The sequence below is a fragment of the Rutilus rutilus genome, assembly GCF_951802725.1.
Source record: "Rutilus rutilus genome assembly, chromosome: 13".
NCBI classification, from domain to species: Eukaryota; Metazoa; Chordata; class Actinopteri; order Cypriniformes; family Leuciscidae; genus Rutilus; species Rutilus rutilus.
In genome coordinates this window covers 21,002,577-21,020,481 of record NC_140218.1, presented here as the reverse complement: position 1 = coordinate 21,020,481, position 17,905 = coordinate 21,002,577, and the positions used below count along the sequence as shown (strand labels likewise).

Genomic DNA, 17,905 nt, shown 5'->3' with positions numbered 1-17,905 from the left:
AACTTTACTACTTGTGAAGTTGATCGTGTTGATAATGTATTGAAAGTTATTTATACAGAGCAGCTGTCTGAAGTAATAATTCACGCCATTGTCACGCATTGCCAATAATGTAACCATTTCCCAAATGAAAAACCTGTATTTTAAATAAACTTTTTAAATCTATGGCTATTGTGGTATAAGAATTAAGGACCAAGACACAGTGTCATTAAAATGAGAGTATTTCTACAAATATATCAGTGCAACCACAGATTCCACGCCCTGTCATTTTCCAGGAATAGATGGACTGGTAGTGAAATTACAGCTTTTGAAAGGTTGGAAAGTTATGCACTGTCAGTTTAGAACTGGAAGCGACAGTAAGATTTTTAATGCTTGTGCTTGTCAGAATGATGTTCATATTAGTAACATCATTAGCCTACTCATCTCCGTTTCAAGATGTTAAGATGAAAGTTACAATTTGTTGTGTCAAGGTTAACTGTTTTTACTTTTTTGGGAGATACTGTACTTTCCATTGGATTTTCCAGTGTACATTTTTGCAGTATCAAGTAATTTTAGTGAATAACATGAGCTTAATATGTAATTACAAGCATTGTCAAATTGTAATGATTAAAATTAAATAAATTATATTTAAAGTAAATTTACCTATACTTTATTTAATTTTAATTATTGAATAGGCCTACATCTTATTTCTCAATATATTATTATTATTGTTTTATTTTTATTATCTTTTTTTTATTATAAATTAATTCAGCATAGGCCTACATCACACCATCTTACCTCAAATTTGAATTCATAAATGGATATAGTTCACCCAAAAATGTAAATTATTTCATCATTCACTCACCCTCATGTCATTCCAAACCTGTAAGACTGTCGCTCATCTTCAGAATACAAATGAAAATCTTTTTAATGAAAATCTTTTTGATGAAGTCTGAGAGCTTTAACCCTCCATTGGTTGCTATAATGCAACTGACACTTTGACGCTTCAAAAAGTTCATAAAATGATCATAAAACTAATCCATATGAATTGAACTATCCCTTTAAGCCTCTATATTTTAGAAAAATGGTTTCAGGTTTCTAGGACTACAACTACCATAAGAATGTGAGTTTACATCCTCAATAAATCTGACTGTAGTACCTATAGCATCTTCTTAGCAACTTTTTTTAAGTGGCTGTAAATATTCACTTTTGAAGTGTGATTTAAATAATCTTGTATTCCAAAACCTGAATCTATCCTGAAATAATAAATGTATACATTTCAGATTTTTTTTTTCCTCTCATAAATCACGTTCAAATCAAACCAATTGCTTGAAAATGCTATTCTTTTCGGGGTTTGGGACTACTAACTGCTAACATCTGTGAATATTCATATGAGAGTACAATGCAAAGATTCAACTGTTCACTCCATCTGTAATCCTGTAGAGCGGTTCTGTTGTCCGAATTGGCGCAATCCCTCCAAGGGGTGGCGTTTTACACACGCTTTTCTCTCGTGCGCTTGAAATCACCCCCTCCGTCGCTTTTATCAGCAATTCAGATTGCATGCAAATGCCCTGTGAAGGGAGCGTCATTCTGAAAGGAGAGCGAGTGTGTGCGCGAGGGGGGTGAGCAGCGGCATTCCTCGTTCCTCTCTCTATTCTTCTCTGTCTGCCGGCTGATGCTCGCGCGTTCACTCAGCGCAGATATGAGTGTAGATCGCAGTGAAGTTTGAAGAACACCGAGTGCGGCGCGAGGTCGTATTATTATTTATATCAAACTTGCTGCAGAACTCGTCCGGCGTTTGCATTAAGAGTTCGTAACTTTCTCTTTTATCCGTTTGGTTTGACCATGGGCTCTTTCCGCAGAAAGACGTTTTATTGGCCCGTTTGGTCATTTGCTGTTGTTTTTGTGCTTTTGAGTCAGCGTTGTCATGGAAGTTGTTCGGAAAGAGAGCTGGAAAAAAGAGAAGAAGAGGCGAATGTAGTTTTAACCGGGACTGTAGAGGAGATCTTGAACATGGATCCAGTGCACAACACTTATTCCTGTAAGGTAAGACTTTGCGCACCAGCCACTCTTTACATGAATCAAAGTGAAAGTAAAAAAGGTAAATATGTACTTCATAACACATAATATCGCAAGTCTATGCTTATACGTGAATATCTATTGTCACTGTGCCACTGTGTTGCAATATATATCACCTGTTATAGACAAAAGCTACCAGTCCAATATTTGAGTTGTCCTGGTCAGAAACTCGCAGCATATCATGGGAACATGTAAAATGCTGTCTAGATGGGCACCTCACCTTGTAAATAAAAGGGATATTTGTTAAACTGTTCCTAATGGGTTTATCTTATGTGAGGACATTGGTTCTACCTCAGTTAATGAAAAATGTCAACTTGCGCAGTCCTACTTTGATCCACCTGTAATTTGAGCTTTCATACACAAGCAACCTGAACCTCAGCCTTTGCTGTGACTTGATGTCCTTTCAAGCTCTATTAGTGCTTCGGGTTCAATTATATTCAATTATCATGTAATCATGGACTTACTTTGTTAGAAGTATCAGAATGTGGTTACGCATATCAAAGTCTTGCAAAAACGAATCACTAGGACATAAAAAGTGTGGAGTAATCTGAAATTGCTGCTCTTATACCATCATTTCATTGTGTGATGGACGAGATATGTCGCTGCAAAGCTTAGACAACTAGTGAAAAATGCTTCTTTTTTGCATTTTAAAAAATGACACATATATGAGCATAACAATTTGAGTAAAAAGTTTGGATTTAATGACAGCAGAAATTGAACTCCACTTATTTGTGTAAAACCTGTTATCCATCACTGAACATCTGACCACCAGGAGTTCATGAATTTGCTTAGATTTAATATGTAACCTATAGTGCAGAATCTCATATTTCTTTTAAATATTTCTTATTCATTCCACATCACAAATTTTCTTTTTATTTTAAATATTTAAAAATCCTATTTTTAATGTGCTCTCTCATTCTTGGACCCCCACTGAGGCACATACGAATCAGAAACGTATGATGGTGCAGAGTTCAATTGCAGAGCCTTATGCAGCCGGCGGTAGGTGGCCACTCTGGAATGTGCAAGAGTGACCTTGATCTGGTGTTTACTTAATCTCATGTTGTCTTTCCCCCATCTGAAGGTCAGGGTATGGCGCTACCTGAAAGGCAAGACCATGGTGAACGGAGAGGTGCTGCTGGACGGAGGAAACAAGGTCATGATCGGCGGCTTCGGGGACCCCCATATTTGTGACAATCAGGTGGCCACCGGAGATACCCGCATTTTCTTTGTCAACCTGGCCCCTGAGTACATGTGGCCGAGCCACAAGAACGAACTGATGCTCAACTCAAGCCTGATGAGGATTACTCTCCGCAACTTGGAGGAGGTAGAGCACTGCGTTGAAGGTAAAAACGCTTTCCTGACTCAGCATAAGCTGTAACTCACGTCTGCTTGCCGTGCAGAGATTTGAGAGTTAGAAAGCTCCTGTGGTGGTGATGGTAGTCCTGATTGCAAAAGCAGGTGGTGTTTTCTGCTCTTACTGCATCTTCATTCTTCCTAATGTAGCGGTGCATGTTTTAAATTGCGACATTACCTTAACCATTTACATTATATTAATACAGCAGTCATGGCTTTCCAAAAAGTTTTTTCTCATTGAATTTCTTGGCCCTGGGGCCTTAAAAGCAAAGCATATCATGTGTGCCATCACTAGCCATCAGTTGCTGATAGTCAGTGGCAGTGCTCTCGAAGGGTGTGTCTGTTCACTAACTGAGCACCTGCAGGGCCTTTGACTAATCTGAGTGAAAGTCCAAACCTCTACCTTTCCTTGAGGGAAATCATTTATAGAGTTAAAGAGTGGAGATACTAAAACGTAACTGCATAGCTTCAAGCTATGTGGCCCTCATAAGGGCCCCTGCTTCTGTGTTATGATGACATTTGTTTCCAAGCCAGACTGTCAGAGGAAAGTTTGGCTCTGTGGGAAAGAAGAAATAGTATAAATTAGACCAGACAGTTGTCCAAAGTCAAACTACTGTGATTCTTCAAAGTGCTTTTGCTTTATTAATGTAAATGTGAAATAGTGGTTGTCCTTCTACTATAAATGGTGGTTTTTTTTTTTTTTCATTTTGTAAATCACTGCTGCTTGTAGTTTAATCTTGTTTAGTGCTCTACAATGCTTGCAACCGTACAAGCAGAGAAAATACACATTATTCTTGAGTACAACAAAGAGTTTGAAGCATACATCAGTCTTATAGGTCCAATCGATTCTGTAAATTGGCACTCTGCATCCTCTCTGGATGGCAGGTTGTATAGTGTAGACTTTCGACTATCAACATAAAGCCTGGCCCACTTTGCAGCTTGTTCTGGCCAAGGAACCACCACTTTTATTGGAGGATTGCTTGATTGACTTTCAAAAGTTAGAATAACTTAGAATACATAGTTAAATGGACAAGTTTGCTTAAGAATTGTTTAAGGCACTATATAGAAAGTAAACTAAATATTCTTGAGTATTTTTTTGCCACTAGCTGGGCAAATTTGGGAAAATTAGATCGCTTTTTAGCAACATGGTTCCTTGTAAACTGTTTTCAGGAGGATTGGTAAAAAAAGGGATTAAGGGATTTCTGTTCCTAAAAATCCATTTCACCAAAACTTTGTGGCTTCAAAAAGTTCATAAAGACATTGTAAAAGAAAACCATATCAATAGAATAGTTTAATCCAAATCTTTTGAAGAGACACAATCACATTATATGATAAACAGATTTAAATTAGCCCTTTATTCACAAACACTGACCAGTGAACACACATAGAGTACATCAAATATGGAGGCTTAAGCGTGTTTGCTTGACGCGTCAGAACCAGTGAGATCTGTTCCTGCGTGAACCAATGAAGTTTATCTCTCATGTCACCAACTATAGTTGAGCTTCTGTTTCTGACAGAAATGTCGTTTTTGGGTGACCTACACCTGAAGTTAGCTAATCAGATTAGACTTTGGTAGATCAAGCACACGCCCGCAATATTTGTGTCCAATATACATCAGGTCCTCTGAAAATGTCCCTTTTGAAACTGAGACTACATGGTTCATGAGTCCTCATTGGTTTCTAGTGTTTAATAATAGAATCGAGCACATATTCGGAAAAGTGTTTCTTCAGGGCACAAAACGTTCCCTTTCTCCTCTTTTTTTAGTTTTTTTTTTTTGTCTGATTTAGTTCTTCTTTTTAGTGCTGTGCTTTTTGGCACAAGCCATTGCAGAGTAAAAGACTGTCTTTTTTAGAGGCTGCTAAAATCTTAAAAGGTTTGATAAGGGGGCAATTTAGCAGAGTACCGTGTTTTGCATTTGCACTTGGCGGGTTAAGTGTTTGGCCACTGAAAATAAACCCTGCTCTGGCTAATGAGAGACCATGTGCTTCTTTTAACAAATGTGATTCTTTTTATATTATAATGGGATTGGATCTCATTTTACACACAAGATGCTCAAGTATACGCTACAAATAGCAAACAGCTGTGCTCAGAATGGGCAACGGTTTTGTTAAACACGCAGCTTGCGAATTCTAATTCCAAAATGGCAGGGTCTGTAAACAGAGACTGTGTACTTCAAAACATTCAGAAACAGTGGTTCTGACCTTGCTTTTGACATGGTTAGGCAAGTATACAATAAACCAGGCCTTGAATAAAAAGTGCTGCCCTGAAGGCTGAGTGACTTGGAATGGTGACTAATGGTGTTTATTTTCTGTTGGCTAAACTGATTTAGGAATATTTGAAGTTATCCATCAATGATTGAATAAAGCATGACCTTTTAGTGTAGAGTAAATTTTTTCCCTTCACTGCTTAGCATCCATGTTTTAGACCTACAGCAAAAAAAGAGTGTGTGTGGTGGAAAGAACAAGATTGTACCTGCCAGCCTGCCGAATGTATCCTCTCCTCTCTCCTCACCTTTGACAGGTTAGATAGCACTGAGAAATGAAGAGATTCCAAGCTGAAGTTGAGAATACTGCCGTCAAATCCAAAGTTTTCTTAAGGGGAGAAAAAAACTTTGTTTGTAATGAAAAGATTGGGAGGGTGAAATGTGATAACAAGAGAACGCAACAAGAAATTCTTGATACAAGTGTAGACTGGAATGCTTGGAGTAGAGGCCTAGAGGCATTGAGTTCTCACTCCCACCCCGTTTTCTCCATGCGGAAACAGATCTGCTTGGGTTGTTACATGAAAATGTTTTTTTTTTTTTTTTTTTTACTTGGGTTAATAAATTCATCAAGCAAAAATACATCAAAAATACATCAAATACATCTACTGCACACTAAATGTGTAGAAGAATGTCTGAGCTGCTGTTTTCTGGACAATGAAAGTGAATAGTGACTGAAAAGCAAGACTATCAGTGAATAATTACTTACATTTCTGCTGGTTCCTCACACAAACTATCTTGCTTTATTCCAAGTCGTCTGAAGCAATAATTGACATGGACCTGTGTGGATCGTTTTATATTGATACACGGATAGTGTTATGCTTTTTTTTTGTCTTTTTGAAGCTTAAAAAGACCCTGGTCCCCATCCACTTCTTTTTATATGGAAAAGTCATGAAATGAGGGTGAGTAAATTTATAAAAAAAAAATCCTGAGTGAATTAATCTTTTAATTCCCGTTTTATTCCACAATTGCATTTGTATGTTCAGAAGTCCAGTGGATCAACTTTGAGAGTAGAGATTTTGGCGATACAACAAATCAAATGTAGCCTAGAAATCTAAATGCATCATAGCGGCAGCAAATTTTATTTTGCAGCCAAGGGTAGTCTAGCAACTCTCCGTTGACTTTCGAGCTGGGAAAAACAAACTCTAGTCAGGCCAATCAAATCGTGTATAGAGTCGGTGGGCGGGCTTTACATAATGACGACAGAGTTGTGACGGTTCCGCGTGAATTCCTTGCTACTTGAAAACAAAGAAGAGCTGCTGCTGGCGAACAGCGGTCTTTCGAATCGGCTTTGTCCGTTACTCTGGAGGACTTGGAGTTAAGCTTTTCTTTGAGAAAAGAACAAAGAACGGCACTTAAGTCATTCTTAAAACAGGAAGATATGTTCGTAGTTTTGCCGGCCGGATACGGCAAAAGTTTAATCCATCAACTAGCTCCGCTGTTGGGAAAATGCTCTGGTTGGTTGTAGCGTTGTCCTATTGCATGCAGAGCCAATTTGAAAGACAGCCGTTTATCCCGCCCCTCGGATTGCGCCCTGACAATGGTGAGTTGCCAGACCTAACATCTTGATGTAGGTCTGGCTTGCCAGGCTAAATCAAATGTTCTCCTTGCTCTGAAATTGACATGTGTAAACATGCTGCTTTTCAGTGTTTCTCTGACTTTGTTTGCATGTGGATGCTAATTTATTAAACGCCAAGCTGCACAATAGTAGAAGCTTGCATTATGCTTTAAGATAATCAGTTAAACTGAAATGGACCTGTTTCAAACTTGTGATCTCTTGCATTTCTGATCCCTTGAATAGGGTGAGTCAGACTAACTATAAAAAGGAATAGCTGGAAAGCAAAATAAAGTTGGGAAGAAAAAAAAATATGGCATGGCTTCATGTGTTAAGTATTGCAGCAGCTTTTGAACTTGAGGAAGAAGTGATGAAATATACTTCTTTCTTGAGTTCAAAGAGAATGAAAGCATGAATCTGCTCAACTGATAGTAGTATTGAGAAGTCAAATTCCTTTTTGTGAATCTGTTAATTGCAGTGAACCTGTTCTAAGATCTGAATCACTGACGCTGTGTCTGAAATCGCATACTGTATAGTAGGTACTACATTTGGTTTGAAACTTAGGCTACTTCATGACCTTTAAAAAAGTATGTTCTATATAGTATGAATGTGTGTAGGTTGAATGAAATTCGGATGTACTACATCCACCATGTTGTCACTGTCATGTGACCTACAGCGTCAGTTGCTTCAATTCACCGCCATTCACAAATCTTTTCCCAGGGCCTCATGGGATATTAAAGTGTCCATCGAATGCACACTTCAGAATCTCTGGCAGAAGTAGTAGGTCATTAGGGTACTTTTCGCATACTTTTTCAAGTTTTCAGACATACTACTCTGTTGGCGTACTGTTTTACACATACTATATACTGTAGTAGGGAAGTATTCGACTTCATTAAAAAGAATTGGTTAAAAAGAATGATTAATTCATCAATTAGATCTCTTGCCTGCTGTAATTTTTATCAGCTGCGTTTATTTAGGATCCACTCCACTGGATGCCCAAACAATTCCTTCCCCATTTTTGCATCAGTGAAAAGTAAGAAAGATGATTTTCATTGATTCATTCTACCTCTGAGCTGTCCCTCAGTTTTTTGCCTGTCATGAGGGCAAGCTGGTTCAAGGGGCCCAGTTCAAGTTGAGCTTTATCCTGAGGACAGAGGGTCCAGTGCTGGTGGTCTGTCATGAATAATGAGTGTGCAGGTCATCCAGTCGAATGCTGTGGATTGTGTGTGTGGCAGGTTTGGGAATAAGGGTAGCAGGTCTTTGGGAGCACTTCCCTTTTATTCTGGCTGTTTGTGTAAGGAGGAGGCCTGGCGTGCCTCTGATTCCACATTGCACGAAGGTCAGCCCGCCTGCACTCAGCCGTGAGCAGGTAATGATTAATAGATCAAGCATAATTGAGGTGAAGGACTTCCTCCACCCCTTGTTAATGGTCTTAAGATGAGAGTCATTGCAGAAGGGCCCTCTCAAAAAGGGGCTTTATTAAAAAAATCACCCCCATGTTGTTTCAGGCTGATCTCTCTGAGCCATACTTTAGCCCAGGGATTTCCAAATGTATTTTGTGAGATTTGGGAGGCCAGCTATTGGTGAATGGCCTGAAAGCCTGTCGGCACCACAACACGAGTATCAAGGGGCTGAATGATCTATAGCAAATGGCTCTGATGTATAACTGAATGGCTATTTGTAATAGATAAATTCTTGTGTAGATGACTAGCCAGAACGGGAAGCGGCTTAAGATTTGTAGATGCCAGAATTATGATCTCATGTTTTTTTTTTTGTCTATAATTATTATAGCGTTGAAATTTTCTTAGGCTACATCTACATTAATCAGGATTGATTTGAAAATGGCGTTTTCATTTCAAAGGGCTCTTCGTACCACGCTAGTGTTTTCAAGCTTTTTCCCAAAGTTTTTTGTCCACACTTGTCGGAAAATGCTCATCATTTTCAAATACCTACATTTTCACAGTCCACGCCAAAATGCTGTTTTCAAATGTATCCAACGTCTTCAAAAAGCTCAGTTTTTGCAGGACAAAATGGCATTTCAGTGTGGACAGAAGTCCAAAACATAGAGGAAAAGATGTGCATCCGAATGTACCCGGACTAGTGTTTCCATTGAGGGCTTGATGGGACGCTCAGGCTCATCACCTTATTTCATGTGTTTGTGCACAAGCACTTCTTTGTCAGGGTAGTCATGGGAAGGTGTTTTCCGGTAGGCTGATTTCCAGCATGATGTGTCACTGGGACTTTCTCTGTGGAACATGATTAGAAAGCCGTTAGACTGAGATGCTAGAGAAACGGACAGTGAAAAGATAACTCGCTTGAGGAGGAGGGACCAAATGCTGAGCATTATACCTAGTTTCCCAAGTTATTACATTTTTATATTTTAATTAAACCCTGAAACCTCCACACTTGCTTGGAATACTAATGCTTTTGGAAAGAGAAAGCTGTGAAACAATGGGATAAGAGTATTTTGCAGCCCTCTGCTCACCTCTCTTTTCATTTTATACTCTCCTCCTTCCTGTAGAGAGGACAAGAGTTTGTTTTGGCACCAAGTTCGAGTCCTTGTCTGGTTTAATCTCTCCAACAGACATCATTGTTTAAGCAACACATTTCAACAGTCTCAAAGTCAGATTGATTTCATTATGCAGAGTTCAAAAATGTAAGGAATTCACTGTTAGAACTGTTAGCAAAGTCAATGAGGCAACTGTATTTTTATTGACCATTAAGTCATATTTTCACCATATTGGGATGCAGTTAATGTTTGATATAGTGCACAATTATTTTTTAACCGATGCTTCTGTCATTGCAACACAATAAGATTTAATGTTTTTTTCTAAGGATTTTTTTAAAATAACTTTTTCTTAAATCCATTAGGAATAATAGCCATATTTTTTTGACAAGGTAAATGTAAAAAAACAACAACCTCAAAAACGTTTTGCATTGCAGTGCACCTTGAACAATTTGTAATTGGTTGGGACCTCCAAATAAATAAATAAAATAAATAAATCCAATCCATAATTATTTAATTTTTTAGTCTATTCACCTTAAAAAATAAAATAAAATAATCAGATGTATATATTTGCACACATGTATATCTCCTCATTCATCACTTAATAAATTAATTAAACTAAATGCAAATATAGTAATGCCTGCTACTTTTGTCCTGTAAAATAGAGGTTTGTTAGTACTTTTTAGAGATGTGTGCCTTCTGTTAGAAGGAGATACACAGTTGGTCAAGTTCTCAGGAGTTGGATTGGCAGTAGACTGGAAAACCCCTCACATTCCAGACACAATGGGCAGAATGGATATGGAGACTTCACATGTTATGGATTCCTTGAGATCTGTGGCAATGTTTCAGACTGGACTAAATGTGAAGGGACAGACAGCTGCTGTTAATGTGGATAATCTCACACTGTTCACTGTTACAGCCAGAGATTCATCTGGCACCAGTGAGACATGTTATCATTTAGTCACATTAAGTCATTGGACATTGTTTAATTTACACTTTGTTGTTGTTGAGGTCATTTGCATTGAGTATACCATTCTTGATCTCAAGAGGCTAAGGAAAGTTTCATGGCTTTCTTATTTTAGGGATTAGCACCAGTTAAATTAAATTTGAGAGCTCATTTTTTAAAATGCATTAGCAAGTGCTGAGGTTGAGAAAACTTGAATTCTTTTTTCATTAGAGACTGGAACTTGCTACAGACTATCATTTATTTCTATTTAAGCTTGACTTTAATGTCAGGGTCCAGTGAAAATGGGTTCTGCGCTGATGGCGCAAAAGAGCATTGCTTATTAAATTGTCATGATGTCACACATTTGGAAGGAAGAAAGGCTTCCAATTGGCGGATGAAAGGAGGGCTGTCATGGATGAGACCGTTGTTTGAACCAGATATTGTATCACTGAAATGATTTTCTATTGTGTGATGATGGGAAAATGAAGAAATTAACATTGTTTTGCAACACCTATTTCTCAAACTCAATCAATTTTAAACTGAATAATAATAAATAAAAAACACCCAGAGGAAACATTCATTAATGTTTGATCGAAAAGCCACCTTAAACTGGTAGATGGTATGTTGTTGGCCTAAGATGGTCCTAGCTGGTTATAACCATCTTAGACTAGCTAATAACAAGTTTAGACCACTAATAACCAGCTTCAACCAGCAAAAACAGCTTTTTAACTGGTCCAAACTGCTCTGGTCTTGGACCACAATGTTCAAAAAAACAGCTTGATTCCTTTTAAGATGGTTTGTTGTTGATTTCAAGATGGTCTACCATTCTGGACCAGCTAGTGAATCCAGTTTAAACTGGATTTTCCAGCAGGGTTTGAAAAACTATAGCACACAGGACAACCACCTGTCCAGCTAAATGCTGGTCAAGAGTTCACTCTGGGCAATACAATCCACTTTTACAGTTTGTTTGCTGAGTGAAGTAGACCATGACAGAGGGGGTTCGGTGCCGTTTCGTTTGCCCCTGCTGGAATGTCAGTAGTTGTAAGATGTAAAGCACAAAGGGCACACAAAAGCCCAATAACACATGCTAATGGAGTGTGTGCAATGTGTGCCTTCCTTGAAAAGGAAGAATCCATTCATATGGGCCAGCATCAGCATGAAACTGTCCTGCACTGACCTGACATGGGTAAATCATTGAACTGGATCTGCATTGCTGGTTTTCTGCCCTTCTAAGGGTGTTTTCAGACCTGTAGAGTACTTGCTTTGTTCCGAAACAGGGACTTAATTTGTTACAATGTTGCATTTTCTTCTTGGTTCGGTTTGCTTTCACAAGGCAACATTTCAAAGAGTACCAAAATGTGTTTAAGCAAGTGAGTAAAACTGTCCTCTTATTGGTCATTGTTCACCTGTTTAAGTTCTTCTGCGTGATCCATCAAGATGATTGACAAGTGCGCTTTGTGGCCATATTGTGGCTTTTTCTGTAGCTTCCATGACACACGCAAACACTTATACGAATGTATCCTGGGTCCCTGGAATCAAGACTTTGTTGGGACTGTATTCTTGCAATGCATGGGGAAGAGCAATAACACAGATGAAGGTTTTCAACCACAAAAACTCACAGAATGAGATATTGCTGCTTTTTATATTACACATTTCCCATTAGGAATTATGATACCGATTGGTTTATTGGTCCGTTGGGTCGGATTGCTTTCTCACCTCAACTGAACCACTCCAGAGTTCTTTTTCAATCGGGCCGAGACCACCTCGTTCAGGCGATCTCAGAGCGATTGTTTTGGTGCGGATCCGACTTGATTTCCGTGTTCATATATGCCTAAACGAACGGAACTGAACTGAGAAAATGCACCTGGTTCCCAAACTAATGCTCCAAACACCCTAAGTGCACTTGAAAGGTCACGGAGGAACCTGCCCTGCTTAAATCCGCAGCTGATCCTCCTACATGCCCCAGTATGGTTATAAAAATCTTATTTAAAGTTGCATAGTGAAATAATTAGCCTTTCTGGTTCTTGTTGTGACCTATTAGCCGGCATTTAGCTATCCTAGACTTCTCTCACAGGATGTTGATGTTTTTTATTTGCTATTGGGTGGCCATTTCCATGAGGATGTTGGGATACAACTCTTTCCCATTCTTTTTTTCCTCCTCTTCGTCATTCTAGTCTAGATCGTTTCCTGCTAGTAGCATCTTGTTTTATTTTCAGCTCATTTGGATCTCATAATGGGTTCCTCTCATCATCTGGCCGAAATCAGGGCCGTCCACAACTGAATGACTTCGATATGTTTGACCATTAAAGATAAATGTTTAATGCTTGTGAAACGGTAGCACTTGGAAAGTGAGGTAAATGTGCCCCAAGCTTTCCCACAGTCCTCCGCATTACAGAGCCCTGTTGAGCATACCTGTAATTACACTGGAATCTGGCCTGTAAAGCTGCCAGTGTAATAACCACCAGGTGCAGACCCGAGACCTGCTGCTGAGGTGCAGCTGACACGACCTAATTCTCTACTCAAACATGTACTTATTAAATACAGCATGGAGTATGAGAGGGAGTTGGCCTATGTACACATCCTGCAATCTAAGATCTCAAACTTTTGGTTTTTATGTGGGTCAGTATATATATTCAATATATTTCCACCCTAATACATTTAATTCATACATAGAATCACTTGCATATACGTGAGACGTGAGGGCAGCGGTTGAAGTCCTTTGTCTAGTGTGTTTTTACACAGAAAACAATGGCACATTCCAAACCAGGTGAACAAAAATCGATATCGATAATACAGGCATTTGCGAACATATGAAAAGAGTTCAAAAAGGCATAAAGAAATAACATCGTCACGGATCATTTATACAGAGATATGGTGCCTGCAAATGTTGTCAATAAAGCTAGCTTCCAAAAATTATATGGACAAGAATGGATAAAGAAACATTGTTTCAAAGCCATGATTAAAATCAAAATCATTTGATCATTTGACGCTGAAACCTGGAGTAATGATGCTGAAAATTTAACTTTACTATCACAGGAATACATCACTTTTTAAAAATATATTAATAGAAAGCACTTATTTGAAATTGTAATAATATTTTACAATATTTCAGTTTTTACTATATTTGTGACCAAATAAATGCAGCCTTGGTGAGAATAATAGACTTCTTCATTTAAAAACAGAAATTTGTATGAACTTTACACATGTGCTAAACTCCTTAAAGTATTTTTTACTTTTCTTCATCTTGGACACTTTCATTCATGATTGACTGCTGTGTATTTTTAACATAAATTTTGCCATCTCAACTGGCTATATTGGAATATTTAGGCTCCAGATTTCTTTGTTTCAAGCAATGTGCTTCCCTGTTACAGCGGGTCTGGTTGTCTGCTTTGCTGAAGGCCTCTTAAGTCAAGATATCTGTCTGGCTCAAATGAAGTCGGCTGGTAATCCTGTTGTTTTAGCTAACAATGGCAAGGAAGTGCTGGCTTTCAGAAGCAAACAGAGATATCTGACACTGGACATCTCGGTTACGCACACACATATAGCTGCTAGCAGACATTTAAGACTTTGACACATAGTTTTAGGGACGTTCACGTTCAGATCTCTCTCTGCCTCACTGTCCTTCTGGCTTTCCCTCTCGCTTTCTCACACACATGCCCATGAGAATGGCAGCCTGCTGTGCAGAGCTGTTGGTGTCTGTAAACCAGTGGCCATGTGGAAGGAAAGGGCCTCATTACTACTCTGTCATTACAGAGCCGAGCATGCTGGAATGCTGCATGCTTAAAGTAAGACGGGTCTTGTAAAGAAGTTTTGGCTTTTGAAGTAAATAATTTGCTTATTGTTTCTGGGCTTGTAACTCCCTTGTTCATAGTTTGCAGCTTGGCAATTATAAATAGAGGGTTGTTGGAAAGTGTCAATCACACACAGAGGAAAAGGAACTGAGGAAATGTGTTATATAATATATATATATTTTATATATATATATATATATATGTATAAAAAAAATGCAAGTATGAATTAACCAAAAATACATTTGATTTGTTTATTTACTTATTTTTTTACTTATTTAGTAATTTACATGTTTTTACTTATTAATTCATTTACTTATCTAGTTTATTTTTATTTATTTATATTGTATTTATTATTATTTATTAAGTCAAGTCAAGTCAAGTCAAGTATATTTGTATAGCGCTTTTCACAATACAGATTGTATCAAAGCAGCTTCACAGTATTAAATTAAAATAATACAACAAGGTTTGTTTCTAGTGGAATTTATTGATAAAATCAAATTAGATATCCCCAGAATATCCCCAACTGAGCAAGCCAAAGGCAACAGTGGCAAGGAACCGAAAAACTCCATCAAGTGACCTAATAGTGTCCTAAAACTCCATCAGGTGACCCAATGGAGAAAAAAAAAAACCTTGGGAGAACCCAGGCTCAGTCGAGGGCCAGTTCTCCTCTGGCGTTTATTAACTAGAGGCCGGATTGTAATTTGAACTGTAAGATTAAAAATATTATATGAATGCCTGGCTGAAGAGATGCGACTTTAATCTAGTTTTAAACTGGGAGAGCGAGTCTGAGCAACGAACAGTATCAGGAAGACTATTCCAGAGTTTTGGAGCCAAATGCGAAAATGCTCTCCCTCCTTTGGTGGATCTAGAAATCCTAGGTATGACCAAAAGCCTTGAATTTAGTGATCTTAAAGAGCGCGATGGATTATAGGGCGATAGAAGATCCGTTAAATAGACTGGAGCTAAGCCGTTTAGGGCTTTATAAGTCAGTAGCAATACCTTGTAATTAATACGGAACTTTATATTAACATTTTAAATATTTTGTTTGTGGCGCTTTAACATGTTAACAGCGTGCTGTTCTTTAGCTGTTTGCATGGTCAACTTTCTTTCTTTAAATTTATTTTATTTTTATGTATAAATTGATTTGCTTTCATTAATATTCAGACATGCATATTTGGCTGTTGCATTATGACTCACAATGTTTAGTTTAAAATTAAGTGCAGATGTCTCAAGAAACGTTGTGCTTTGTATGGCTGTTAAGTAATGCACCTGATCGGGTCAAGTTATCCTGATAAAAGTCTAAATTATTTGGCTTTTCTAAAGACCAATTAGTCAATTATCCCCTTGAAAAGATGCAATTTCTCAGCAATGCATATTGTGCATTCTCGTCTTCAAGCTGTATCGGACCATTTTACATGTGATATGGCAATGAGGATAAAGGATAAAGGAGGGAAGGAGGAGGAGGAGGAGGAGGAAGAGGAGGAAGAGGGGGGTGGGGGGTGGGGGGGTGGGGGTAAGGGGACAGAGAAACTGGCGCGAGGGAACAGGGCCAGCTCTTCTGCTGTGGTTTTTCAGCTCATGTTATGCATGCTGGGATGAAGTCATGGTGAGAGCAGCCAGAGACCTATGCTCTGCTCTCCACTAGTGTTTTCTTTCCCTGTCTCTCTCTCTCTCTCACACACACCATCTGGCCAGCTGGAAGGAAGTTGTTTCTACAGGTGGGATATTCCTTTATCTCTTGCTCGCTCTCAGTCTTTTCCCTTGAGAGAGAACTGGGAGGCCCCGCACTCTCTGTGTTTGTATGTACACAGTAACCACACACAGACAGAGATGGCTCACACACAAGCACTGGCACATTTATTTATTATTTTAAGCCCAGACGTTAACAGCATAGAACAATGACTCAGATTGTCTTCCCTGAAATCAGTGTCTTCACATCAGATTCAATCAGATTAAAAGCTTATCGGTTTGAACTACATCTGGAACGTGAAAGTGAAGTGTCATTTGTCATCAGTACCCCGAGGGAATAGTTCTCCAAAAACACACTGGTAGAAGTCAATCTGTAGAGGTTCCTGGACCTAGCCTAGAAATCTAGACGCACCCTAGCGGCAGCTTCCAGGGTAGTCTAGCAACTCTCCATAGACCTTCTAGCTGCAAAAACCTAAATTGGGTCAGGCCAATCACGTCGTGTATAGAGTAGGCGGGCTTAACATAATGACGACAGAGTTGCGACGGTTTCCTGCTACTTGAAAACAAAGAATGACGGCTGCTGGAGAACAGTCTTTCGAATCGGCTCTGGAGGACTTGGAGTTAAGTTTTTCTTTGAGAAAAGAGCAAAGAACGGCACTTAAGTCATTCTTAAAAAAGGAAGATGTCTTCGTAGTTTTGCAATGATCAAGGTGTAATGTGGTTTTGGACCCCACTGACTTTTCACTGTATGATAAAAAACAGAAGAATAAAAGTAATACAGGTTGGGAATAGCATCAATGAATGTTTGTTTGAACTATTAGTTCTAAAGCCTGATTTCAGTGTAGTATATGTAATGTCTCTATCTTATTTCCAGAATGAAGCACCATCCTTTTTTTCTGGTTTCTCTGGGGTGCTTTAAGCATAATGGTTTTAAGGAACAATTCTGACATTTTTTTTATGAAGCAAATGCATGAGTCAGAATTTAATAGTAGAGAGAGATGAATCCAGTTGGAATGAGCTTAGAGAGAGAAGTGAGATGAGTAAGAGTCTGAGAAAGAGAATCATTAGCTGACTCACAATGTTAAAAGGTTTGCGTCATTAACTTCAAGGGGTGACATTTTTGAATGTGCCATTTGACAATAAGGAATTTTTTGAGTGTGTTAAAATATGACAGGATGCTTTCGTATATTGCATTTTCAAATATTTATCATCTTACACAAAGCTGTTATGAAAGCATTTATAGATTTATGTGAGTCAAATTTATGAAACAAACCGTTAAGTTTGCGAGTGGAAGTCCAATTGGAATTTCTTTGGAATTCCGCTACTTCCCCTCTAGGCTTTAGGTGAGGTGGATAGAGACTGGTCCAGACCAATGCTATCTGTTACATCAGCGTTTTTGTGTGCGTGTTTTAAGGACGCTGAAGTGTTTTCTGAGAGTTTTTACCTGTGGTTGGAGTACAGGTCAGATCCAGGACAAGTGCGGGCATGCTTCCATTCTTTAATGCTCATTTCCCTAAGTAGCAGTAGCAGCCCACCTGAGAGAGAGGGGAAGTTAGTTCTTGCCCTGGTCTGACTACGTGTTTTTCTGTCAGGACAGCTCAGTTTAACAAAAGGGTCATTTAGTGGACAAATGAATACAGTTTCTTTGCTTCAGATTTATTTATTTATTTTATGCATGTTGCTTTTTGCAGTTGCTCGGGTGTTTGGGCCGGTCCTACCTTTAGTATTGTGCTTTCGGTTTTCTCTCTTT

At 38.6% G+C, this 17,905-nt stretch overlaps 1 protein-coding gene across 5 annotated transcripts in view; it reads left to right on the top strand.

The window, feature by feature from the left end:
- The first annotated feature begins 1,666 nt into the window (after positions 1–1,666).
- agrn (agrin) overlaps positions 1,667–17,905 on the top strand; it is a 248,091-nt gene continuing 231,852 nt past the window's right edge. For 2 of the 5 annotated variants that reach the window (XM_084427583.1, XM_084427578.1), the window contains exons 1-2: positions 1,671–2,022; positions 3,137–3,398. In XM_084427583.1, coding sequence (XP_084283709.1) covers positions 1,822–2,022; positions 3,137–3,398 — 463 coding nt within the window. In that variant the 5' untranslated portion in view covers positions 1,671–1,821. Of the gene's footprint in view, positions 2,023–3,136; positions 3,399–17,905 lie in introns of all 5 variants that reach the window. The other 3 variants (XM_084427581.1, XM_084427577.1, XM_084427576.1) reach the window with 3 other exon arrangements.